The 25,756-nt window shown below is 41.6% G+C and overlaps 2 protein-coding genes and 1 long non-coding RNA gene across 9 annotated transcripts in view; 2 read left to right on the top strand and 1 right to left on the bottom strand.

The window, feature by feature from the left end:
- RNF125 (ring finger protein 125) overlaps positions 1-13,072 on the top strand; it is a 46,202-nt gene extending 33,130 nt beyond the window's left edge. Inside the window, exon 6 of one of the 3 annotated variants that reach the window (XM_082699606.1) lies at positions 12,683-13,072. In XM_082699606.1, the coding sequence (XP_082555732.1) occupies positions 12,683-12,700 (18 nt within the window). In that variant the 3' untranslated portion in view covers positions 12,701-13,072. Of the gene's footprint in view, positions 1-506; positions 4,471-12,610 lie in introns of those variants that run through there. The other 2 variants (XM_082699604.1, XM_082699605.1) reach the window with 2 other exon arrangements.
- Positions 13,073-18,371: 5,299 nt separating this feature from the next.
- On the bottom strand, positions 18,372-20,247 carry LOC309848177. Its single transcript, XR_014302877.1, has 2 exons — positions 20,110-20,247; positions 18,372-19,427 (listed from the first exon to the last, which is right to left on the bottom strand). It is a non-coding gene; the product is annotated as an uncharacterized lncRNA (long non-coding RNA).
- The window catches only part of RNF138 (ring finger protein 138), a 40,540-nt gene continuing 34,900 nt past the window's right edge, over positions 20,117-25,756 (top strand). For 3 of the 5 annotated variants that reach the window (XR_014302876.1, XM_082699393.1, XM_082699392.1), the window contains exons 1-2: positions 20,156-20,241; positions 20,809-21,002. Coding sequence is in view for 4 of the 5 variants with exons in the window: in XM_082699393.1 (XP_082555519.1) it covers positions 20,893-21,002 (110 nt within the window). In the remaining variant the exon portion in view is untranslated. Of the gene's footprint in view, positions 20,242-20,337; positions 20,490-20,808; positions 21,003-25,756 lie in introns of those variants that run through there. The other 2 variants (XM_082699390.1, XM_082699391.1) reach the window with 2 other exon arrangements.

Here is a 25,756-nt window from a genome sequence, read left to right as displayed (position 1 = left end):
AATAGGGCTCTTAATAGTTTTTGTTTTATTTACAGAATGTGCTGACTTAAAGTTTTGAAAGCCATTTTGGCCATAGGGAGGCAGGGAGAAAGAGAGTTTTGTGTTCAACATATTTTTCAGAAATAGATACTCAGTAGTACTCCTGAGATTGGTGAATTCTGCAGCAATGTCTTGACTTTACTCTGTATTACATGTTTATTTGGAACATAGCACTGTAACTGTCATTTATAATGTTGACTAAAATTACTAATTTAAATTCCAAATCAAGACTATTTTACTATGACAATAACAAGTTAGTTATTAGGCAGTAAAATTAAATAGAAAATGCACTAGCCCCAGAACAGAAGTCTTGGGTATTTATGATAGTATTTGTAGAAACTTGGAATGGTCGCTAAATTCAGGGTTCTACTTGCCACCGAATGAGGCACTGCCTTGATCTTTATCCTCCAGTTGCGGGAAACTATCATTTCTGATTATATGTTTCTAATTATTTTTATTTATTGTAGGATTTTAATATAATTGAAGAAGCTCTTATCCGAAGGGTCTTAGATCGGTCACTTCTGGAATATGTGAATCATTCAAACACCACATAATTTTATTAAAAGGAAAGAGGAGACCATACACTTGCACCATTTGTTAAGATGCTGCTTGAACAAGTGGAGGGGAATTGTCAATGTTCGATGGGTGAAAATGTACAACACAGTTATACGTTTGTCCATGGTTCTTGTTATATTGCGTTTTAAAACTGCTTTCATTTTGATGGCTTACATCTGTTTTTACATTCTTGAGTTTTTTAGAAACTTAACAAAAAGTAGTCTCCATCAGCCATTAGTATATGGAAGAGAACATAAGGCAGGATATGTGGGTGAAGGGTCTTTATTTGCAAATTGAATGATACTGTGTGTAATGTTACATGTTAATATCTGCTATCATGGTTGAGCAAGATAACTAATCTTTGTTCTATGTAAAAAGATGGAGAATAAAACCAAGTGTGGACATTCAAGGAAATACAAAATCTGTTCTAGTGCACATCTAATCTCTAATAGGATAGTATGAGTAGCCTTATATTAGAGTAGATAAGGAAAATTTTGGAAGTCAACAAAGTCCACTTAACTACATTGTAAAACATAATACTGTAACAAAATAAATTTTGTGTTAGGAATGTATACTTAATTCTTTGAATTTTATAACTATGCACAGTAAGAATCTAATATTATATTTTTCAAATATTTGTAGCTTATTATTTAGAACTATTTCTACAAGGTAGGCAGTTTCTTAAGAACCTGATATTTATAGTAGAAGTGTTCACATCCATAATTTTTAGTGGAAAACCCTAAGGGCTTTGATTTTTTTTACTTCTTTTCCTTTAGAAAAAATACAAAACATAAATACTGAAAACCAAACAAAATGTAGCTTTTTACATCATTATAAGGAAACACTGTTTTAGAACTCGGTTATCCTCTGTGTGTCCAGTCACATTTATCAACCATCTTCCCAAATTCCACAGAAGTAACCACTACAGTGATACCCATTGTAATCACCTCCTTGCATTTCTTTATTATTACCCAAGTGTGTATCTTTGCACACTATATTTTAATCTTAATCTATTTAAAATTGTTTTATTGGCTACATCTCTTATATCTTTTTAACGTATAGGTTCTCCCTTCTTTCTTTTCCTTAGAATTTACCGAAGAACTTCATCTCATGACCTATAGAGTTTCCCACAATCTGTATTTTTGCTGTATTTTGCTGACTACTCAGCAGGTTCCTCTTTCCTCTGGATGTTGACACATGGATCTAGATGTTTGAATAGACTCAGGTTCAGTCCTTTTTGGCAAGACTATAGGTTATGGTGTGTTCTTTTGCCAGAGGGTACACAATGTCTGGTTCTCTTTATTTGTGATGTCTGCTGAAGTTGATACTCAATGCCTAGATCCACTCACTGATTTATTGTGAGTTGGAGGATATTCTAATTCTATCATTCCTCTTTCATTTATTCATTAGAACATTTTTATAAAGAGATGTTTCCCCACATCCACTATTTGGTTTACCACTGGTCAAGTTTGTATAAGAAAGGGAAACTAAATATTTGTATTTTCCTCTCATTGACTAATTTTCAAGATGATAAACTTGTTTCCAATTACCTTCCAGAGATCACTTTTTTTCAGTGTTACGAACTCATGGCTTCAAACGTATTTGATAGGCTTCAACCCATTTCAAATATTACCTTATTTAAGTTCAAATTGTCCCCATCTTTTGCCATTGGGAGCCTTACCAAGTTGCCTCTGAGTCATTTTGACACTACACTAACTGTCTTTATTACCTTCCTTGCTATCTGGAAGACAAGATATTCCAGGCTCAACTTGGTGTGTTTCCTGCCCCAGACATGGAATGAGCCATTTCTCTAAGAAGCCTGGTTACTTTCAGTAAGAAATGGTATTTCAAAACCATCATCAGGGCTCTGAGAATGCTCATTGCTGTTAGATTGGCCACTGTTTCTAGGAGAGTGCTAGGAAATCTCTATTTTTTAGTACAACAAAACACGTGAGTTTATTGTGAAACTTCCAAATCAAATTGAGTACTACACAGTTTTTCTTAATGCTTCTAATACAACTGTATTTCCATTTTCTATACTGAGAATCCTGGTTTTCAAGGATCTATATAGGGCATGATAGAGTTAGAATATCCCACAATTACTCATTTCCTTTACTTACCTTACACAAGCAGCAGCCTCAGAATAACAATGCTAATACAATCACCACCAATTTGATAACTGAAACAATTAAAATTTTTCCATTTGCCTTTCCCATTCTCTGTTTTCAGAAGTCATACAATGTCAGCGTTTCCAGAACATACTGGTATAACATATTATACTCTCTCCCTTCTAACCCCTATTTAGTCTTAGTACTTCGAATAACTGTATAGTCAGTGCTTGCTACTAGTGATTATCTGATAGCTCTGTTTTTCATGTCTGGCTCTTTAATGACACATCCAGGATGCAGAATGACGTCTCTGTAGTGTAAGCAAGCAAAGGAAGCTATGAAGACTAGTGATAACAACTGAGGATAAAATACTTGGCCGTAGTTAGCTTTTTGATTGTCATCATTTATGAACTTAAGTTCCTTATACATAAATATAGTCATAGTCACGGTGTCCCTAATTTTTTATAATAAATTATCCTTTCCTTCTTTAAAGACTTGATTACTATTCTGCCATCCACTGTGAAGTATTTAGAAAAAGGTAAACCCAGATGAAATCTGGAGAGCCTTATTCCCTGCCTTTTAGATAACTGGTTTCAAGCTTGCTTTTCACAGCTGCAGACAAGTAAAAACAGATTTTTAGTTTTACAAGCTCTTGTCCTGCAATTTGGATGGGTTATCCAATAAAGCAAAACCCGCTGGACAACAAGTGCAAAAAGAGAGGAATTTTTCAGAGATAATCAGATTGAAAATCTAAGCCCTAAAAAATAAAACAATGTATTTCTGAGTTTGAGTACTGACTATCCAGAAAATAAGTCTTCGTTAGTTCAGAGCTACACAAAAGGCATTCTTAAATCTGTAAAACTTGAAAAAACTTCAAAACTTTAAAACCTGGCTTTTAAGTAAAGCTTGAAAAAGTCATCTACCACTATTAACCTCAGTGCAGCAAATCTGCAGCCTCTCCCTGGATTCCTCTTAGGATAATTTTGCCACCTACAGGACAAATGAGGTGCTGGCCACCTGAATTATTTTGCCTTCTGAATTATTTTGAGTTCTAAAATGGTGAAGTGCAAATATTCATTGTTTCACTGTGCCTTTAACCTTTTATAAAAAGGAATTTATAATTAATTGTTTTAAAAAGGGAAAACCACAGACCAAACGATCATACTGTACACCTTAAACCTTATACACTGATCTGTGTCAATTATTTCTCAATAAAGGGGAGGGGGATGAAAACCAATATTTGAAGCTGTTGACTACTAACAAAAAAGTTTCACTCATTTTCTTTATAGCACCTCAAGATGCATTTTTTTCAAGGCCTTATAAAGGGAAAAACTGATTCACATGTTACTCTTTAAAAGCTAAAGTCTTCTAACCCAATAAAAACCTACAGAGATTTTCTTCATGTGCTTTTTCCTCAAGTTTCTAAAATGTAGGTTGAAAAAATTGGATAGTGCCTCTATGATAAACAAGAGCTTCAGATCAGATCTCCTAAGAGATCCTTTGTTGCTTCATTTCTTTTCCTGGTGCTCGGTGTCTTTCATTTTGAAGTGAGCTTACTCCAGCTATGGAAAGTTGATGATACCATCATGTGTACCTTTGAACATTGAAGTTATTTTAAAAAGTCACTAAGAGATTTGTTCTTTTATTATTCAGTTGCAACAACAAATCTGTGTAATGATCAGAATTTAAAATGTACAATTCTTTTCCTTCTGTAAATATGTAGTATTGTTAGAAATAAAGAATGGCAGGACCATTGCTTTCATTCAAATATCCACTGTGTCTGTTCTTAAGTATGGATTTGATAATTGTTTACAAACTTAGCTTTTAAAATTATCATCGTTGGCAATATCTATTGTAAACATATACCTTCATTTTAGGCCAGTAATTCTCGAGTAGGGGTGATTTTGCGTCCCAGAGGACATCGCAATGTCCAGATACGTTTTTGGTTGTCGTAACTGGGGTGTACTATTTGCAGGGAAGTGGGTAGAGACCAGAGATCCTGCCCCACATCTCCAGTGCGTAGGACAGCTCTCAATAGCAAAGAATTACCCTGCCCCAAATGTCAGTAGTGCTGAGGTTTAGAAGCCCAGATTTAGGCCAAGGTAATGCTGAGCCTCATAGACTTAGTACTAGTTCTGTTTACAAGGGGCTTCATTGAAATTTAAAAGGTAAGATGTAAATGGACTCTATAAATCCTACTCCTTACTAAATACATATGAAATTTTGGGTGGCAATAGCTATCATGTGTACCCCAGATCAGAATATGTTCAAACATATATAAGAGCTTGGATTTTTCACAAGAAGAGGTGAAGGCCAGAACACATATGTTATTGACTTGACCTCTCATGATTGTTTACTGAAAGTAAAAGGTATAGGCAACTCAGAATGGGTTAAGAAGACTTATCTTTATCATCTAGGTTATCTTTACTGAAGATAAGACAAAATATTTCCAGAGGGAAATGTATGCCTGAGATCCTTGAAGTTAAGAAATATTTAAATTTCTACTTTTTTTTTTTTTAACTGGAAAATCATGTTTTTTTTAATCGTGGTTTCAGAGAAGGCCACCCATGGATCTTGATTAAAGCTAATCATTGCCGCAAAGCAGCCATATGAGAGCCCAGGAAAAGTGAGAGATTGGTCAAGATAGATTAGGTCATCCTGTGATTACAAACAGCCCCAAACCCTGCGCTCACCCAAAGTTTCCTGTGTTTCCTGGCTATTCTCCAGACAGCTGTTTTCCAGCCTCAGAATTGCAGATTGTTTTGATTTCATGGCATTTGTATACTACCTCGTGCTTACCCACCACCCCTTACCACAGTGGGCTGGAGAGTTGGTTACACAGGTCATTTCCACTCATATTTCATTTACCAAGGCAAGTCACGGCCAGATGTAATTTCAAGCCACTGGGAGAAATGCAATCTAACTTAGGTAGAAGAGAACTGAATATTGGGATATAATAGTAATGCTGACCATGGGAGCAGAAAGCTAGGAAGAGCTGACAGAGACTAGGAGGTCCACAGTGAAAGGGTATTACAAACACGTGTGGAGGGGCGCCTGACTGGCTCAGTAGAGCATGATCTTGGGGTCATGAATTTGAGCCAGGAGAGACAAAATGCCGAAAAAAGACTACCTTTTTAGAAACATAAACTCATATTCATTTTGCCATTGTTTTGCTTAACTTTACTCAAAATTTAGGATTATTTTACCAAATGAAAGATGTTTCAGTTTCTCAAACATAAAACAGTAATTTTGTCTTTTGAGTCACTTTTTCCTTTTCATTAAAAGGAGTAAGGACTTTAACATGAACTCTGGGAGATAACATTCATCTGTAACAATAAATATGCAATGAATGCAAATATATAGTTAATAAACATTGTTAAGCATATATATATATATATATATATATATATATATATAACATGCAAACATTACTGGTTAGCAGAGATAGTGAGTACTATAATAGTACTATTTTTCTCAACACAATGTCTGACATAGTATGATCTCTCATATTTTTTGAATCAGTCTGTCAGCAAAATTTCTCAATTGATAGTTCTTCACACAAGAAAGCTGTGGTGGAGCTGGCACACTATGGTGGTTTAGTGGTATAATTTACAAATTCCAAAGCAATTTGGTAGTGGTATCTTACCTCTGGACATAATAATTCTACTTCTGGAAATATTTCCTGGCACTTCTACTCCAAAATGGAACCTATATGCAGGATCATATTTATTGCAGTGCCATTCACACAAAAAATGTGCATAAATTTAAGAGTCCAATATTTTTATTTTTTATTATTTTTTATTTATTCATTTGATAGAGAGAGACACAGCAAGAGAGGGAACACAAGCAGGGGGGAGTGGGAGAGGGAGAAGCAGGCTTCCCGCTGAGCAGAGCCCGATGTGGGGCTCTATGCCAGGACCCTGAGATCATGACCTGAGCTGAAGGCAGACGCTTTTTAATGACTGAGCCACCCAGACACCCCTATTTTTATTATTTTTAAAGACCTCTTTTTTGTTGTTTTTTTTTTGTATTTTGCTTTTTTTTAAAAAGTAATCTCTATGCCCAACATGAGGTTTGAACTCACAGCCCAGAGACCAAGAGTCACGTGCTCTACTGAGTGAGTCAGCCAGGCACCCCCAGGCCAATCCTTTTAAAAAATGTGGCCTTTTGGGGCGCCTGGGTGGCTCAGTCGGTTGAGCCGCTGCCTTCAGCTCGGGTCATGATCTCAGGGTCCTGGGATCGAGTCCCGCGTCGGGCTCTCTGCTCAACAGGGAGCCTGCTTCCATCTCTCTCTCTCTCTCTGCCTGCCTCTCCATCTGCTTGTGATCTCTCTCTATCAAATAAATAAATAAAATCTTAAAAAAAAATGTGGCCTTTTGATCGACACTGTCACTAAATATGTTAATATATCATTCAGTTTACTGTCAGGTCAGCCTGGGCAGAATTTATATCTAAATTATCACATTTAAACCCTGTCAACTCTGATTAGTTTTAACTCCCAGAGAGTTAAATTATTTCTAAGCTCTTTTAAAAGCTTTTTTTAAAAAATATTTTATTTATTTGACAGACAGAGATTATAAGTAGGCAGAGAGGCAGGCAGAGAGAGAGGAAGGGAAGCAGGCTCCCTGCTGAGCAGAGAGCCCCATGGGGGGCTCGATCCCAGGACCCTGAGATCGTGACCCAAGCCAAAGGCAGAGGCTTTAACCCACTGAGCCACCCAGGCACCCCCATTTCTTTTTTTTTTTAATTTTTTATTTTTTATAAACATATTTTTATCCCCAGGGGTACAGGTCTGTGAATCACCAGGTTTACACACTTCACAGCACTCACCAAAGCACATACCCTCCCCAATGTCCATAATCCCACCCCCTTCTCCCAACCCCCTCCCCCCAGCATCCCTCAGTTTGTTTTGTGAGATTAAAAGTCACTTATGGTTTGTCTCCCTCCCAATCCCATCTTGTTTCATTGATTCTTCTTCTACCCACTTAAGCCCCCATATTGCATCACCACTTCCTCATATCAGGGAGATCATATGATAGTTGTCTTTCTCTGCTTGACTTATTTCGCTAAGCATGATACGCTTTAGTTCCATCCATGTTGTCGCAAATGGCAAGATTTCATTTCTTTTGATGGCTGCATAGTATTCCATTGTGCATATATACCACATCTTCTTGATCCATTCATCTGTTGATGGACATCTAGGTTCTTTCCATAGTTTGGCTATTGTGGACATTGCTGCTATAAACATTCGGGTGCACGTGCCCCTTTGAATCACTACGTTTGTATCTTTAGGGTAAATAGTAGGCACCCCCATTTCTAAGCTCTTAAGAAATATTTTATTGTTCCAGTTCTCCTAACCCCAAGCCATCATATGGTTTCATGCCTTGGTGATTTTGTATACTTTTTTCCACTTAGCATAAAATAAATTTCATGATTTCTCTGTAAAGACTCTTTTGAGCCATCCAGGTAGAGTCAATGACACTATCCTTTTTATCTGTCCCTCAACCTCACCTTCATTGCTACAGTCATCATATTTCTTTGTGTATAGGCCAAATGCTCTCAAGACTGAAATTCCTTGGGGCGCCTGGGTGGCTCAGTGGGTTAAGCCGCTGCCTTTGGCTCAGGTCATGATCTCGGGGTCCTGGGATCGAGTCCCGCATTGGGCTCTCTGCTCAGCAGGGAGCCTGCTTCCTTCTCTCTCTCTCTGCCTGCCTCTCAGTGTACTTGTAATTTCTCTCTGTCAAATAAATAAATGAAATCTTTAAAAAAAAAAAAAAGACTGAAATTCCTTGAGGGCAGGAAATGGCATTTATCTTTATCTCCAAAGAGCCTCACTATAAATTTAATCAATATATATGTCTTAGGCTGTTAGGGCTGTTGTAGTAAAATACCTTATACTGAGTGGCTTAAAGAACAGAAATGGTATTTTGTTGTAGTTCTGGAGCCTAGAAGGTCCAACATCAAGTTCCCTCAGGGTTTGGTTTCTAGTGAGAGCTCTCTTCCTGGCTTGCAGATGGCCACCTTCTTGCTGTACTCTCAAGTGGCAGAAACAGAGCACGAGCATTCTCTTATAAGGGCACGAACCCCATCATGAGGAATTTGATATTTTATATATATACACACACACACACACACATACATACATATATATATAAACATATATAGAAACATGTTTATAAACATATAAGATTTAATATACTAAGGGTTATTTGATTTTTTGTTCCTTTGATACATTCTTAATAATGTATGCAAGGGGGCGCCTGGGTGGCTCAGTGGTTAAGCCGCTGCCTTCCGCTCAGGTCATGATCTCAGGGTCCTGGGATCGAGTCCCGCATCGGGCTCTGCTCAGCGGGGAGCCTGCTTCCTCCTCTCTCTCTCTCTGCCTGCCTCTCTGCCTACTTGTGATTTCTCTCTGTCAAATAAATAAATATAATCTTTAAAAAAAAAAAAATAATGTATGCAAGGGCGCCTGGGTGGCTCAGTGGGTTAAAGCCTCTGCCTTCGGCTCAGGTCATGATCCCAGCGTCCTGGGATCGAGCCCCACATCGGGCTCTCTGCTCAGCAGGGAGCCTGCTTCCTCCTCTCTCTCTGCCTGCCTCTCTGCTTACTTGTAATCTCTGTCTGTCAAATAAATAAATAAAATCTTTAAAAAAAAATAATAATGTATGCAAAAAGGTCAAAATCTGGGGCTCCTGGTGGCTCTATCAGTTAAGTGTCTGCCTTTGATTCAGGTCATGATTTCAGGGTCCTGGGATCTAGCCCTAGGTCAGGCTCCCTGCTCAGCAGAGAGTCTGCTTCTTCCTCTCCCTCTGACCTTCTCCCTCTAGCCTTCCCTTCCGCTTGTACTCTCACACACACTCTCTCTTCCAAATGAGTAATTAAAAAAATCTTAAAAAAAAAAAAAGGTCAAAATCTTACAAGTAAACCCATACTGTCCTTTGACAGTATTTCGAAAGTGTGTTCTTTAAATACTCAGTCTTAAGGCATGCTGGTTTGAAAACTATCTTAAAGAGAGAAACAATAACTTTCTAATAAAAAATCATAATCGGGGCGCCTGGGTGGCTCAGTGGGTTAAAGCCTCTGCCTTTGGCTCAGGTCATGATTCCAGGGTCCTGGGATTGAGCCCCACGTCGGGCTCTCTGCTCTGCAGGGAGCCTGCTTCCTCCTCTCTTTCTGCTTGCCTCTCTGCCTACTTGTGATCTCTGTCTGTCAAATAAATAAAATCTTAAAAAAAAAATCATAATCATCTAGTCAAACTCTAAGGAACAGAAAATAGAATGGTGGGGTACCTGGGTGGCTTCGTCGGTTAAATGTCTGCCTTCAGCTCAGGTCATGAACCCAGGGTCCTGGGTTTGAGCCTCATGTTCGGCTCCCTGCTCAGTGGGGAGCCTGCTTCCCCCTCTGCCTGCTGCTCCCCATGCTTGTGCTTATGTTGTGTCTCTCTGTCAAATAAATAAATAAAATCTTTTTTAAAAAATTAAAAATTGGGGCGCCTGGGTGACTTAGTGGGTTAAAGCTGCTGCCTTCGGCTCAGGTCATGATCCCAGGGTCCTGGGATCAAGTCCCACATTGGGCTCTCTGCTCAGCAGGGAGCCTGCTTCTTCCTCTCTCTCTCTGCCTGCCTCTCTGCCTACTTGTGATCTCTGCCTGTCAAATAAATAAATAAAATCTTTAAAAAAAAATTAAAAATTGAAAAAAAAATAGAATGGTGGTTGTTAGGGGCAAGAGGGAGGGGGAGTTATTGGTCAATGGATTTAGAGCTTCAATTTGAAAAGATGAGAAGGTTCTAGAGACCCATTGCATAACAAGGTGCATATGGTTAACACTAGTAAACTATGCACTTGAAAATGGCTAAAATGGTAAATTTTATATGTTTTTTTTACCACAACAAGCAAACAAACAAAATTGGTGTGTGGATAAACCAAATACCATGGTCTATATATAATTCTGTGCCACCCAGTCTGGAAAATTATAATTGTCAGTGAAATTTAGGAAAGAAGTATCACACTGGTAAAGTTCTTGAGATTTCAAAAATAAACTATTTAAATATAGAGACTGAAAAACTCTCCTCCCTGTTGCTATTTTTTCCACCCACTGCTCTCCCTCCAGACTTGGGATAAAGTTTAAGGCAGACAGCTTTGTTTGCTTCTTTTCCCCCCTATTTGCAGTGGTTGTACGCTCTCTTAGATATTTATTGTTATGGGTCACCAATCTGGGTTCATATCACTTCATTATGGGATTGTTGATGGAACTCTTTTTTTTTTTTTTTTTTAAGATTTTATTTATTTATTTGACAGAGAGAAATTACAAGTACACTGAGAGGCAGGCAGAGAGAGAGAGAGAAGGAAGCAGGCTCCCTGCTGAGCAGAGAGCCCGATGCGGGACTCGATCCCAGGACCCTGAGATCATGACCTGAGCCGAAGGCAGCGGCTTAACCCACTGAGCCACCCAGGCGCCCCTGTTGATGGAACTCTTAAGAAGGCAGTTTTTGTTCTTGTTGCTGGTGCTGTTGTTACTCCCCCCCGCCCCCCGCACTGCGTATGTTAAGCTCAAATAATTTAGCACTGGGGGACCACTATGAGGGAAGTATGCCTAAGGCTAAAGTGAATTCAAGAAAAGCAAGCCAAGAGGAAGTGAAAAACTAAATCCTGATGCTATCTTTTGAGTGTCTGGCTTCAAACACATATCATCTTGGCTTTATCACTGGAATTATGTGAACTAGAGAATTCTATTTATTGCTTAAGCCGTTTTAATACTTTGATTTCTATCATTTCCTGTGCAAAAAGAAACTTGACTCCTATGGCTTCTGTGCAATATTTCTGCATTCTTAAAATGTATATTCCCCCATTACCTAGTTCAGGTTGGATTCTGTAATTAACAACCTCAGTGTCCCAAGTGATATAGACATCAATACCAGAAGTGGGATCATTGTTTCAGATCATCAGAGAAAATGCAGAACTAGCTGAGCTGTGGTTCCATGGTGGGCCGGGGCAGGTAAAGATTCCTACATTATAAGGTGAGAAATTTAAGATTTTGTATGTAGAAACAAAGCAATTGCCAACATTATATCCTTAAGTTTCTTGGGCTTAAGGCATATGGCTATAAAGTTTAAAGCTTTAGAAAATTTAGTAGCAAAATGTCACTGGGTCAGTCTGCCAGTTACTGGTCTGTTAATTCGAAGTTCTAAATTTACAATTTTTGCTTGCTGCGTGAAAATAGATCTGGGCCCTTAAATGTTTTGCCTTTGCCAGGTGGCACAATAATAATAATAGTTGTCAGCTTTTCCAGCAGAGGGCACTAGAGAGAAATTGCGGGAGGAAAAGGGTTTTGTTTCCCAGTTCTCGTTTGCTTGCTTCCCATGGCGCACAGAGCCAACCCTGGCTTCGGCTGTGTGCACTGCCCAGCTGCATCTGCCAGACCACATTTTCCTCCAAAGTCCCCTGGATGGTTTTGCAACAGAATGTCTCCATGAGACATGTCTCTGTGAACAGCTTTCCCTTGCATCCTAGGGGATATGTTTCCAGCCAGTTCTACCAGCATGATACCACAGAGATATTTCTGCCATCTGGTGAACCACAGCTGGGTCCTCCTTTCCAGCAAGGTCTGGATCTCCATCCAGAGTGGTGGGGCCCTTCTCTGGGTACTCTATTTCAACTCTCTTTTAATTTTTTTTTTTAATATGAAGCATGAATGCTTCATGAATTTTCATGTCATCCTTGTGCAAGGGCCTTGCTAATCTCTGTATAGTTCTAATTTTAGGACATGTACTGCTAAAGCAAGGATTCGAGCTTATATTCTTCACGTTCCTCTTTACTTCTTATACCAATCCCCTATTAGAGTGAAAAAACTTTTATTAAAGTTTCTCTGGTCAAATTACTGTGTAATTTCTCTCTCTGAATTGTACCCAGAGTGATACATCAGATTATGCTGATTTTTCCCGAGTACCTCCAATAAAGTACAACAAAAAATTTTGCCTGCAGCCATCAAGATTTTCCTGAATGTGAGCAGAAAAAAAGAGGAATTGGGAACTAATAAGGCTGAGGTCCAAAGCAAGACAGACCCAAGGACAGAGAGATCAAGTTCTCTGACTTGCTTCATCTTCTCTGTGTAAGATTGAAATGCTGACTGAGAAAGTGGGAGACCTTGTCAACTACAAAGGGGTGGGATTAATGGAGAATGTGGGGTACCTGGATACACAGGGCCCCACCACAGTGCCTCACCCTGGCTCCCCTCCCGACAAATAGGATGACATTTCCAGTGGGAATTCAGTTTGGGAGCAGGGTGCTATTCTAGAAGAGAAAGAAGAGTTCTCTGCCAGCCCAGACAGTTTCTTCACCCATACTGTCCTGAAATAAAGTTTGTCAAACAGAGTGTGTTGCATATGTGTGGATCCCAAAGTTGCTGCTATTGAACAGAAAATCTGTGAGTTATAGCCCAGCCTTGGCTGTTCCACTGAGCAGCAATTGCTGACCTGATAAAGTTTTTGGTGTTTAGTTTTTAGGAAGTTAACATAAAATAAAACTGATAAGACAGGTGACTGTGGTTTTATTCGAATTTGTAGCACCAGCAAAAACCAAACTATGTAACAGGCCTGTGATGCACTGAAATCAATGGCACAGAATGTCCAAACTCCTTAGATGGCCTCAGGCCATTTTTCCACCCCGTACTTTTAACAAATGAATTGCAAATGAAATATGCCCCTCCTCTTTCCCCAAACAGGTTGTTTACTCTAATGGCCTTTTAGGTGTTCCCTTAGTGATAGGAACGATTCTAGCACACAATATCAGAGAGCTGTATTAGTGACAACAGAACTCTCACCACTGCCAAGTTAAATGATGCCAATGAAACTCAATGGTTCTCAGCTTCACTTCATCAACTCTAACCAGCAGCAAATGGTACACACCCTGTGATTTCTTCCCCTTTCCATGTTCTAAATGGAAGTTTTTGTAGTAGTTGTATTTGTTCTGCATTGTGGTACATAAAAGGTAGTTCATAGGGATTACATTTATGATTTAGTCTAAGGCTACAGGATCATGAGGTATTACAATTGGATCAGATTAAGACTTAACTAAAGGAATAAATAAATTAAAATAAATTATGAGGGGAGCCTGGGTTGCTCAGTCGGTTAAGCGGCTGCCTTCGGCTGAGGTCATGATCCCATGGTCCTGGGATTGAGCCCCACATTGGGCTCCCTGCTCAGCGGGGAGTCGTCTTCTCCCTCTCACTCTGCCTGCCACTCTGCCTACTTGTGTGTTCTCTCTCTGTGTCAAATAAATAAAATGAAATCTTTAAAAATAAATAAATAAATTATGAGACACTGGACTGGAAAAACAGTGGTCTCATGACATTGCCTCTAGGATCATAGCTGGATGGTACTTTAGATTGTGTCCTGAAGAAGTAATATATGTGTATGTATTAAGGATGAATGGACTGAATAATTCAACTTTAGGTATAGAAAGAAAGGTGTAGGGTGCCTGGGTGGCTCAGTGGGTTACAGCCTCTGATTTCGGCTCAGGTCATGATCCCAGGGCTCTGGGATCAAGCCCTGCATCTCGGGGAGCCTGCTTCCCCTCTCTCTCTGCCTGCCTTCCTGCCTACTTGTGATCTCTGTCTGTCAAATAAATAAATAAAAACCTTTAAAAAAAGAAATAAAGGTGTATCTTTCCGCTGGAGGGTTCTTCTATTTCTCTAAAAATCAGGCTGTTTGCTTTTTAAAACTGGTGTCAGGCTTTTGTCTCTACTGTTACACTGGAACTAATTTTGTTATAGTTGCCTTTATCCAAGCGGTGTTCCCAAAGGATGTCAATAAAGGTGTGAAGTAAAAGAGGAGAGGGGAGGAAAAAGAAAAAAGGCAGGGGAGAGGAAAAAAGGAGAGATTTTAATTTAAAATTTTGAATTTCTCTCAAAGATGAAAAAAACCCAGCAACCCAGCAACATCAAACAAAAGTTGAAAGGTGAGTTAATTTGTGGGACTCTTTTGCCATTTCTGGTCTAATCCATAGCTCTGCTTCTTAGGACAGCATAGTTCAGTCCATGAAACAGTTTCAGCTGCATTCAAAATACCTGTTTCGTGGGCGCCTGGGTGGCTCAGTGGTTAAGCTGCTGCCTTCGGCTCAGGTCATGATCTCAGGGTCCTGGGATCGAGTCCCGCATTGGGTTCTCTGCTCAGCAGGGAGCCTGCTTCCTCCTCTCTCTCTCTGCCTGCCTCTCTGCCTACTTGTGATTTCTCTCTGTCAAATAAATAAATAAACTCTTTAAAAAAAAAATACCTGTTTCGTTTTTGGCTGGGTTTCTCTACTGAGCGGCTTTCTCTGCTTGGGCAAAGGAAAAGGGTACTGTCTATCATGTTAATGTACTTACTAAGGTAAGGCACTAATAGAGACTGACTAGAACAGAGGAATCTCAATTCTACCTTCTTGGGAGAGAGTGTAACTGGCACATGTTTGTACTATATCCCCTCTATTTTATTCAAATGTATCATGGAAGCCGGGTTCTGTAGGATCAAAAGGCCCTTAGAGTTACAAATAGAAATATTAGTAAAAATGAGAGCTGTCTGGGCGCCTGGGTGGCTCAGTTGGTTAAGCGACTGTCTTCAGCTCGGGTCATGACCCTAGAGTCCTGGGATCAAGTCCTGCAGCGGGCTCCCAGCTCTGCAGGGAGTCTGTTTCTCCCTTTGATCTTCTACCTTCTCATGCTCTCTTTCACTTGCTCTCTCTCTCAAATAAATAAATAAAATCTAAAAAAAATGATAGCTGTCCAATAGTATGTAAAATACTGCTGATAGGAAATTAAATGTTATTAAATAGCATGAAAAATGCATATTCATAGAGATTTATGAAAATCCCTATGAAAGATTTGAAATGTAACCATCCCAAACTGGGGTGGACTAAAAATGGGTAAATTCCCTTATTTTCCATACTTGATATTATTAATCTTACTTTTGAGTTTCTGTTTGTGTTAATTTGTGGAATTATGAGGAGAGGATTTAAACTCACAATGACAAGTAACTTGGTTCCTGGTCTCTGGGGGAAGAGGAACCACTTGTGCAGTGTTTCATCCTCCTTTGCCTTCCTATCGCCTCCTAAAGTGTTGATTCTGTTAGGAAAGTCCACTGAGGTCCAATCAGGAAACAGAGCTCTCCGTAAGTAGTTCAAAAGAGGATGTTTAATATGGAAAACAATTACAAAGATGTCAGGAAAGCTGAAAGACCATGTGTGACAGCAAGGCAAACACAGAAACCACTGAGAAAAAACAGGGACTGCCCAGCAGGCTCCAGGACCTGGAAGGGAAGGGTGGTCTTCCAGAGGTTGAAAACATGGAAGAAATGAAGACACAGCCAGAAGCAGAGAGAGGGAGGGAAAAATACCTTGGCTTCTTCCTTCTAGAGTCTTACCAGTACCTGACATTGGCTGAATATAGACAGAAGTCAGTTGGCAAGGGGAAACGGGAAGCTGTCTGTAACGGTTAGCTCCAGCAATACACGCCAGAACAGGTGACAGGGAGGGAAACAGATCTGATGGTCAACCCCCAAATGTCTGGCTCAGATACTTTGGGCTACAAGTAGCAAAAGAGCTGAATGGGACCGGTTTCGAGTAGAAAGGTTTAACAGTAGGTAGGACAGTTTCAAGGTTAATTAGATTATTAGAATGGTTCAACTACATTAAGGTTGTGCATCCTTCTATCTTTCACTCCACCACGGTCAGCATATTGGCTTATTCTTTGGCTTGTTCTTTTCATGGTTTCATGACGGTTGCAGAGACCCAGGCAGCACAGATGATCAAGAAAACATTCAGATGTAGCATGGAAGTGTTTATTCTTGTTTGTTTTTTTTTAATCAGTGAAGAAAGGCACTTGCTGAAGGCCTTCAGAAGAATTCTCCTCACATGTGCTTGGTCATAACTGAATCATATGCCCAGCTTAAACTACTGGCAAGAAGACATGACCCATTCAAACTGGTTCCTCTCAATCATGGTAGTTGCCCTTGAGCTGAGAATGTCCTCCTAAAGGACATAGCCAAAAAAAAAAAAAAAAAAAAAAGAGAGAGAGAGAGAGAGAAAAAGAAAACTGAATAAAAATCATGATTTATTAGAGTGGGGGATGGGAACAGGGTTTATAAATGTTTGTTGATGGGAACATTGTGCCCTGTATGGTTTCCCTTTCACATTTTTATTCACTTGACCTCCTTCCTACTCAGCCTGAGGCATCCATCGGCCTGTGTGTGTGTGTTGGGGTGAGGTGGGAAAAAGAAGAAATTAGGATTAATTCATCAGGAATGTAAAGAATGTTTTTTTAAAACATTTTTTTAAAGAACATTTCCAAAACAGGCTTAAACAATTAAGTTATATGTCTTCAGCAAATAGATTATTTATGTACATGGTCAGGATTAACGTTAAGAGTATTTAACAACTGGAACCAAATGGGCACTGGCCAACCAGGACAGACTATTGCCCAACCAGAATAGGCAAGCTGAAAAGGACTCACAGAGCTATGCTGGTGCAAACCAGCTGAAAGTCGACACTGCACATGGTACCAATTAAAAAAGATACCAAAGGATAGACAGAGAAACATGAGCCTCCCTCCCCCTCCATCCCCAGCTTCTCAGATCACTTCTTTAAAGGCAAGCAACCACTTTTATCAGCAAAACAGACTTTTGAGGCCCTGTAGTAAGACAAAGCCAGGCTTTGTGAAGAAAGAAATTAATTTTCTAAATTCATCCAGCTCCTCTTTTAGTATGTTAATTACCTGGCCATAGGACTTGGCTAAAGAGTTTTGCAAGGGAGCATTACTGGTAATCAGCAGGAAGCAGCAAGGTAGAATGGTCCATTCTTTCCAGGCCAAGGGACTGTGGTTGGAAGAGAGAGGTGGAATAGGGGAAAGGTGTATTAGATGGGTTGAGGGGAGTGGTGAGGGCTGGGGAGCAGAAAGCACATCGCCTTATAGGTCATGTAGAACCAAACTAGGGGTCACCACTTCACGCAAATTCAGTGACACGGGATGTTTAGAAGGAATGACTTTCCCTCCCAGAGTGAGTGTGTAGAGGGCCCCAAGGGATGCCATGGACAGTAGATGTGTTGAGAGCAGAGCAAGAGGGACCTTCCATATTGAGGACCAAGAACTGGAAGATGACTGCAGGAGAGATTCATAGGGTTCTATAGTGTTGGTGAAGCTGAATCCTGAATCAACCAGGGCCTTGACCTAGCTGACGCAGGCAGTAGTCTTTACTAGCAGGTACCACCATCAGCAGAATGGCCAGCACACATTGCATCTCAGAGAGGAGTCAACATTAGCCTCTCTGCAGAATAGTCCAGCAAAAATTCAAAGGAGACCTTGCAGATGTCAGGACTGAGATTCTCCAATAGTGTCTCAAGTTTGTGTCAGCCGTCCCTTGTCCTCCCTCTTATCCTTCCAGATGCCATTTTGAGAGGAGTAGACTGAGAGAGGTGGCATATTAAAAGCTTAAGTGTTTTAACCAAAATGCAAAGGAATGGATTAAATTATTGCAACAGACTAAGTTTGTCAAGTTGTATAATATGTAGAGTTTTCCCCCTTTTACCCAAAGGCTGAGGATATTTTATTTACACAGCTGAAGGGATTTTGAGTAAATCTGTGACATTGCCATAAAAATACCAAGTAATTTTTCAGAGGAAATGCTGCCAAGACAGCAGATTGTGTCTTTTGGCCATTACAGTTTATTTGTCAAAGCTTAACACTCAGAGGGTAACCACATCTTCGTTATACCCACATTTTTTATGGATTTCCATAAAAACTAACAACTATATGCTTACACATACCCCCAAAATGACTTCTTAGAATGTATAAGGAAGTAACTCGAACATGTTAGGATTAGGGCATGAGTAAAGCTGCCAGAGGAACAATGAAGCAAATAAAATTCAAGTCACAAAATTAAGTTCTGGTTAAGGATTCCCAGTGAGTAATGGGAAACACGCTATTGAACAGAAAATATACTTTTTTCTAAAGGGGTCAAAATGAGTGAGATATGATTGGGCATAAGGTGAAAAAGATGAAGTTTGAAATCCAAGAACCATTTTTATAAATGAATTTGAAAAGTACCTAGACTACTGCTATTTGGTGTCCCTCCTGTCTAGTGCTCTTTCTCCTCCCAGGAAATGTGAAGCTAAAATTAGCTTTCCTGGTCTGCTTCCACTATTCTTGCTTGGAAGGAAAGGGAACAAAAATACAAAATGTTGTATTTTGGTAAAGGGAATTAGCTGTTCATTGGACAAACAATTCTGTATTTTTCTAGGAATTGTCATTTTAAGATGCACATGAAGACCTATTTCCTTCATCAGATTTTCTCTAAACCCATAGCAATGCAATCATCTCACTTCCTGTCCTCATTATTGTCATGTTTATGAAAAGCAACACTTTAGCAAATACCATTTTTCGTTCTTTTATAGCGTTAGGCACTCCAGAGTGTAAACTAGTTGAAAACGAAGTTCGTGACACCAGCATAACATCTAACAGTTCTAAGGACAATGTAGACAATAAATGACAGAATTGAATTAACTATTCAACGGCTTCTGTTTATGATTCACTGAGACTGTGGTGGAAATGAAGCATGGAATTGAAATCTTTTTTTCTTTTCCGAAGCGAATTGAGGATGCTTTGTGATGTTCCAGATATTCCTCGGCTCCTTTCATGTGGTTGCGGCCCCATGTTCCCGATTTATCATTTGTGTGGATATATCTGGGAACCAAGGGCCCACTGAAAAAAATAGAAACATTTAAATTAGTGAATAACTAATTAGTGAAATGCTTAGATCCGTGCTCCTACCTCACTTTTCTTCAAAGCTATCAAAAAGCAAAGGTGTTGGTGGCGGAAGCCTGCATCTGGGACTGTTACTCCTCAGACTGTGTTAAGGGTGAAAGTTCAAACCCTCTCAAGGGAGCTTATTTTTAATTCTTGTGCCCAAAGGATCAAAATCCCGTAACGGGTTTTACTTGGGCTTCGTAACACATCTTGACATACATTCTGTCAAGGGCATATAGTAAGGACCATCCATCCATACCTTTAACATTAGACGGTATTTTTTTTAGGAAAAATTCCTGAAAAACCCAATATATTTAATAGAAGCGGTGAGAAATGGGATCCCGCTGGAGGGAAACTGCGGGACGTGGGTACAGGTGGGCACCCAGCGGTTTATGTCACAACCTGCTGCGGGTGCCACGCGCCGGTTGCTATGGAGGCCGCCCTCCCCACCCCGCCCTCTCCTCACTCCTCTGTCCCCCTGTTCGTCGCCCTCCTGTGTTCGGTGACAACCCCGGGCTGGCTGCGGGCAGCGCAATGCCGCGGGAGAGCTGCTGGAGGGGGCGGTGGGATCCCGGTGCACCATGAGCCTCGGGCCCGGCCCCCTTTCGGGCCGATGAACACTGACCACCCCGCTCACCATTCCCCTCCCGGCCTCCGCGGCGAAGGCTGCAGCGGCCGGACAAGAAGCCCGGGGACGGCGCAAGGCCACTTCTCCATCAACCGCGCCCGGAAAACGGATCTCTCAGCGGCGCGACTTCGGGACACCTAAGTGAGCCTTTACGCAAGCAGAGTGGAAGGGCTGGGCGGGGCGGAGGCGGTGTGGGGCGGGGCAGGCAGTCGCCGAACTGGGTGGGTAGAGGCCCGCAGTGGGACAGCTGTGCGGGCTGTGCCGGCTGGGGCTGGGGTTGGGATTGGGGTTGGGGCCGGGGGCCGGGGGCGGGGGTGGGGGTGGGGGCAAAGGAGTCGGAGGCGGAGAAGACGGCCGAGGGCGTAACCGCGGCCGCCTAGTGGAGGCAGGTAAGGGAGCGGCCCGTGCGGGCGACCGCCAGCTGGGGACGGCTGGGCGGTTGCCTTCCTTCCCGGGTGGAGGGGCTCCGAGCCGCGGTGGAAGCGAAAGTGAAGCCACCGGCCGGTTTCTCCACCGCCGCCTCCCGCCTGGCACCGCCTTCCTGGCCTGCCCCCGTCGGGAGGGGCAGCCCCAGGGGCCGGCCCTCGCCCGGCGCGTGCGGACCTAGCGTCTCGGCGTTCGGCCCCGCCCCGCCCCGCCCCGCCCCGCCCCCTTCCTGGCGCGAGCCGCTTCCTGACGCGATTCCCCTCCCCCTCCGGGTTCGCGTAGAGTCGGGCTCCGGGCCGACACCGCCAGCTCGGCCGCTGTCGCCGCCGCTGCTGCCGCCATCTCCTTGATCCCCCATCCCCCGCCATGGCCGAGGAACTCTCCGCGGCCACGTCGTACACGGAAGATGATTTCTACTGCCCTGTCTGTCAGGAGGTGCTCAAAACGCCTGTGAGGACCGCGGCCTGTCAGCACGTGTGAGTAGACGCGTCCTCCCCCGCGCGGAGCCGGGTGGTCGTTTAGGCCCCGCATCCAGCCCCGGACTCTCGACTGCGGCCTGGCTGGAGCAAAGCCCACCGTGACCTGCCGGAGCGCCCCTCAGCGCGGAGGACGCGTTCCGACCCGCCCTCCTCCCGAGCTCGGGGCCAGCTTCCTGGGCCGGCCCCTCTGCCCGAGCCCCCTGTCCCCCGGGTATCCCTCCCTTGCTTTCGCGCCCCCGGGGTGGTGGCCGGGCTCGTCCCGGTCGTGTCTTCAGGCCCCAGAGGCCCCTCTCTCCTCCAGGCCCGGGAGGAATTGCAGGGAGGGAACGTAGAGCCTTTTTGTTTCTTAGCAACCTGAGTGAAGGCTGGGGTGTCGAGTGTCAAAACCGGCCGAAGGTGCCGGCACGGGCCCGCTCCCCGTTACTGCCTCCTGTCTGTGACCTGCCCTGCTTTAAAGTTTTCCCTTCTTTCAGAACCTGGGGCTATTCTTTTCAGATCCAAGAAGTCTTACCTAACTTACCCTTCAACCCTGCCTCACGGACCACCCTTGAAAATGTTCTTTTTCCTTTAAAATTGGGTACATGTGGGAATGATCTAGAATGGGTTTTCTTCTCTCATATGTTAGAACTGACAGGATTTCCGGGTATTGAAGTGATAGTTTCCCTTTGTTTTACCCTCCTGCTTATTACTTGGTCACTACAACGAGGTGGAGATAGGAAAGGAAGATTGCAGTTTCATGGAATGAACAGAAGATAAGGCAGTAACTCCAGGGGTGAGCGAGAACACAAAGGGATTAGGTGAGGTGGCATGGTGCTGTTGGATTTGGCATATTTATAGGAAGAACTTCGATAATTTTACAGTCGGCTAGAATGTCAGTAAGGGTTGGCAGGAGCCCTTCTTGTAAAGATCCATAGCACATCTGACAAACCTGGCTGCTGATCAGAGTCCTTGGGGGAACTTTTTAAGTAAACATACCAATACCCAGGCTCCATTCCAAATTTACAAAAGAATTTCTGGCAGGTGAAGCCTGGAAATCTTTATTTGAAAAAATACACTCAGATTTGAAAGTTCTGGGTGCTTGGAAATAGCTGAAAAGAGTGGAACAAGTTTATAAATGTATCTCCTTTGACCTTTTTTTTTTTTTTTTTCGTTTTGAGAGATAGGTTCTGTAATTTTGTAAAAAATGGATTGAATTTGGGGTTCTTAATCAGGTATTTGATTTTTATTGTTTGATAGCCATTTTCCTCACTCTGATCATCAATCTTGACTGCACTTTTTACCTTATTCCTATTCTGTGGTAGTTGTGTGAGCTAGGAGTATGTGACTTCATTATAGGAGTTGTGCCAGTTATGTTTTGCTGGTATGGGAGATGAATGACAGTCTGAAATTGCTTTGTTATTTGATTCCACAAATGCAGATTGTTTAGAGAAATATTTTGAGCTGTTCAGTGCACAGTGTATAACTTTTTGGCCTTTAATGTCAGTATTCATTATTACAACTTGATGCCTTTCCTGTGGTTGTGCTGGCAGTAGGTGGACAAAAAGGAAGGTTGGAGGTCAGAGTGAGAGGAAGTAGGTGTTTCTGGACAGAATCCTTTCAGTTACCCTTTGGGTCATTGACCTCATAGAACTCATTGTAATCTTCAGCTCTCCTTAAAATTCCATGCAGTTTGCTCTGGTTCACTTCCCTTTTGGGACATTTTAAATCAGTCTAATTTGGCTTGACATCAACCGTATGGAAAAGAGAGTGGACAAGATTGTTGAGGACCTTTTCTAATCATCTCCTTGGACTTGGATGTGATTAGAGTAGATGGGGAAGTGAAATGTAGAGTAGATTTTCTTGATAAGAAGAATGGAAACTCAACTGCCTTATCACCCTCCTCCATCCCCCTCCTTTATCAATGGGAGCCCCAAACACACACAGTTGCTTTAAGGTTCAATGAATTAAAGAAAGCAGGGTGGGGGGTGGGGGGAGTTTAATTTGGAAGAGATGATCATGGAGGAACCGGAAGTTGACTGATTGGAAGGAGTTTGGATTATTTAAAATAATCTAGTTTTATTATGTCATTTGCTCTTCCTTTTTCACAAAGGACAAACTTGTGCCTTTAAAAATATATTTAGTTTCAAAATCAGTTTTTGATTCATAGATAGTAAGAAATGAGGTGGTAAGTGTTTTGGGTCACTGTGGATCTGTTAGAAAATGAAAAATTTTCATCACTTTTTCAATGACAGCAGAGGATTTCACTATTCTAATGAAAGGAACAAGTTCATTATCATTAGAATAACTTCACCATAATAATAAATTTCTATATAGTCCCCATTTATTCCTTCAAATAGCAATTGCTGAGTGTTTTTGTATATCAGGTACAAAGAATACAAAGTGCTGTTTCCCTGGGGACTGTTACTAGTCTAATGGAGAAGACCTAAGCATGAATGTGACTGATACGGAAGTGACTTAGGAGGAAAATTTTATGTAAGCATAGAGAGCAGCTTCTAAATCATCCTATGACTAAAGGGGAGATTTCCTGAATGTAGTAATACTTCAGGTCAGAATTAGTTATTCAGGGTTTGTTGGGGAATACCCTGATTGGGTTTACATCATATGCAGACACACGGAGCGGGTTACACAGGATGCCTGTTTTCAGGTTGAAGCCAAAGGATGAGTGTAGTAGAGATAGAGTTTAGAGATATTGGCAGGAACTTTCTGTGTAAGCCAGTTTGTGCTTTTTCCTGAAAATCATAGAAACCTATTCAATAATTTTTGTCAGAGGAGCAGCACGATCATGTTTCAGTTTTAGAAAGTTCACTTTATTAGCAAGACCCAGCTTGATGTAGTGGTGAGACTAGTGAAGGGATAGATGATTCATTGCTGTGTCTGAGAGAAGAGGGGGTTAGAACCTAAATCCAGGTAATGATAGTTGAGAATGGAGAGGAGAGATTTTAAAGAGATCACGTAAGATCTGATGGTGCCCAGTAGTTAAGTGTATGTATGTGGATTTGGAATACATGGAACTAAAGCTGTGAGTATGGATGAGTATATGAGTATGAGCCACTGAGGGAGGTCTGTAAGTTGTAAGAAAGCAGAGGGCCTAGATAGGACAAAGTGCTGGAGAATGCATATTTAAATCTGGAGTGGAGAAAAGTGCAGCCTGAGGAGGAATGGACAGGATAGGAAGAAATCCAGCATAGAGGGTGACAGTATGGAAACTGAGAAGAATTTTAAGGAAGCAATGTTAGTTACTTTAGAGGGATCAGTCGTATTTTAGAAAGCAAGTAAAGATGAAGTAAGAATATTAAACTTGAGGGGTGCCTGGATGGCTGTCAGTCTGTTTACCTTCAGCTCAGATTATGATTCCAGGGTCCCTCAACAGGGAGCTTGCTTCTCCCTCTCCCTTTGCTCATGTTCTTCTCCCTCTCCGCTGCTCATGTTTTCTCTCTCTAATAAATAAATAAAATATTAAAAAAAAAAAAAGGGGAATATTAAAGTTGACCAGGTAGTCAAAGCAAGGTTTCAGAAGAAGGTACAAACTGGCATAGTCGTAAGGTATTTCTTTCTCTGTTTTCATTTGTAATCTTCAAAGTCTCCTTGAACCAAACCTCTCCTCTTTCCTGTTTTGAGTGGTTAAGGGAATAACTTTTGTACATGGTTAAAAGTAAGCTCCATCACAATGAAAATTACATGTAATAAGTTGATGCCTTGCAGATGGAATCTTTTTTTTTTTTTTTTTTTTAACGAATTTGTTTATTGAGGGGCACCAGGGTGGCTCGGTGGGTTAAAGCCTCTGCCTTCATGGAGCTCTCTGCTCAGCAGGGAGCCTGCTTCCTCCTCTCTCTCTGCCTGCCTCTCTGCCTATTTGTGATCTCTATCAAATAAATAGATAAAATCTTAAATAAAAGAATTTATTTATTGAAAGAGAGAGTGAGCAAGCCAAGAGAACAAGGGGGTATGGAAGAGCAGAGGGAGAGGAATGAGGCAGGCTCCCAGTGAGGCAGGGACCTTGAAGTGGGGCTGGATTCCAAGACCCTGGGATCATGACCTCAGCCAAAGGCAGATGCTTAACCAGCTAAGCCACCCAGGCACCCCTTAAAGATGGACTCTAATCTGTTTTGGGGCATCTCTGTTAGGAGGCATCTTTAAAAATGAGCTATATAAATCAGCTTTCACTTCTTACTAGGCACTTACTGTATGATTCTCTATCCACCTGCTTTGGGTTGTCCAACTCCTAAATTTTCAGTATATATTTCTTGTCATTTTATTTTATTTATTTTTAAAAATTTTATTTATTTGAGAGAGAGAGAGTGCGCATGAGCACATATGCATGCACTAGAGAATGTGGGGTGGGGAGGGTCAGAAGGAGAAGGAGAAGCTGGCTTCCCGCTAAGAAGGGAGTAGGGATGGAGGACTTAATCCTAGGACCCTGGGATCATGACCTGAGCCTAAGGCACAGGCTGAACCAACGGAGCCACCCAGGTACCCCACATTTCTTATCATTTTAACAACTTTATTGATACCTTGTTGTTTGAGCAGTCATGCTCTAAATATGTACTTTTAAAATTTCTTCTTTCCTGTGGACTTGTAATTCTTTTTTTTTTTTTTTTTTTTTTTTTTTTTAAAGATTCCATTTATTTATCAGAGAGAGAGAGAGAGCAAGCACAGGCAGACAGAATGGCAGGCAGAGGCAGAGGGAGAAACAGGCTCCCCGCTGAGCAAGGAGCCCGATGCAGGACTCGATCCCAGGACACTGGGATCAC

The sequence above is a fragment of the Mustela nivalis genome, assembly GCF_964662115.1.
Source record: "Mustela nivalis genome assembly, chromosome: 14".
Classification (NCBI taxonomy): Eukaryota; Metazoa; Chordata; class Mammalia; order Carnivora; family Mustelidae; genus Mustela; species Mustela nivalis.
The sequence above is the reverse complement of the archived record's forward strand: the minus strand, read 5'-3'. Positions and strand labels throughout refer to the sequence as shown.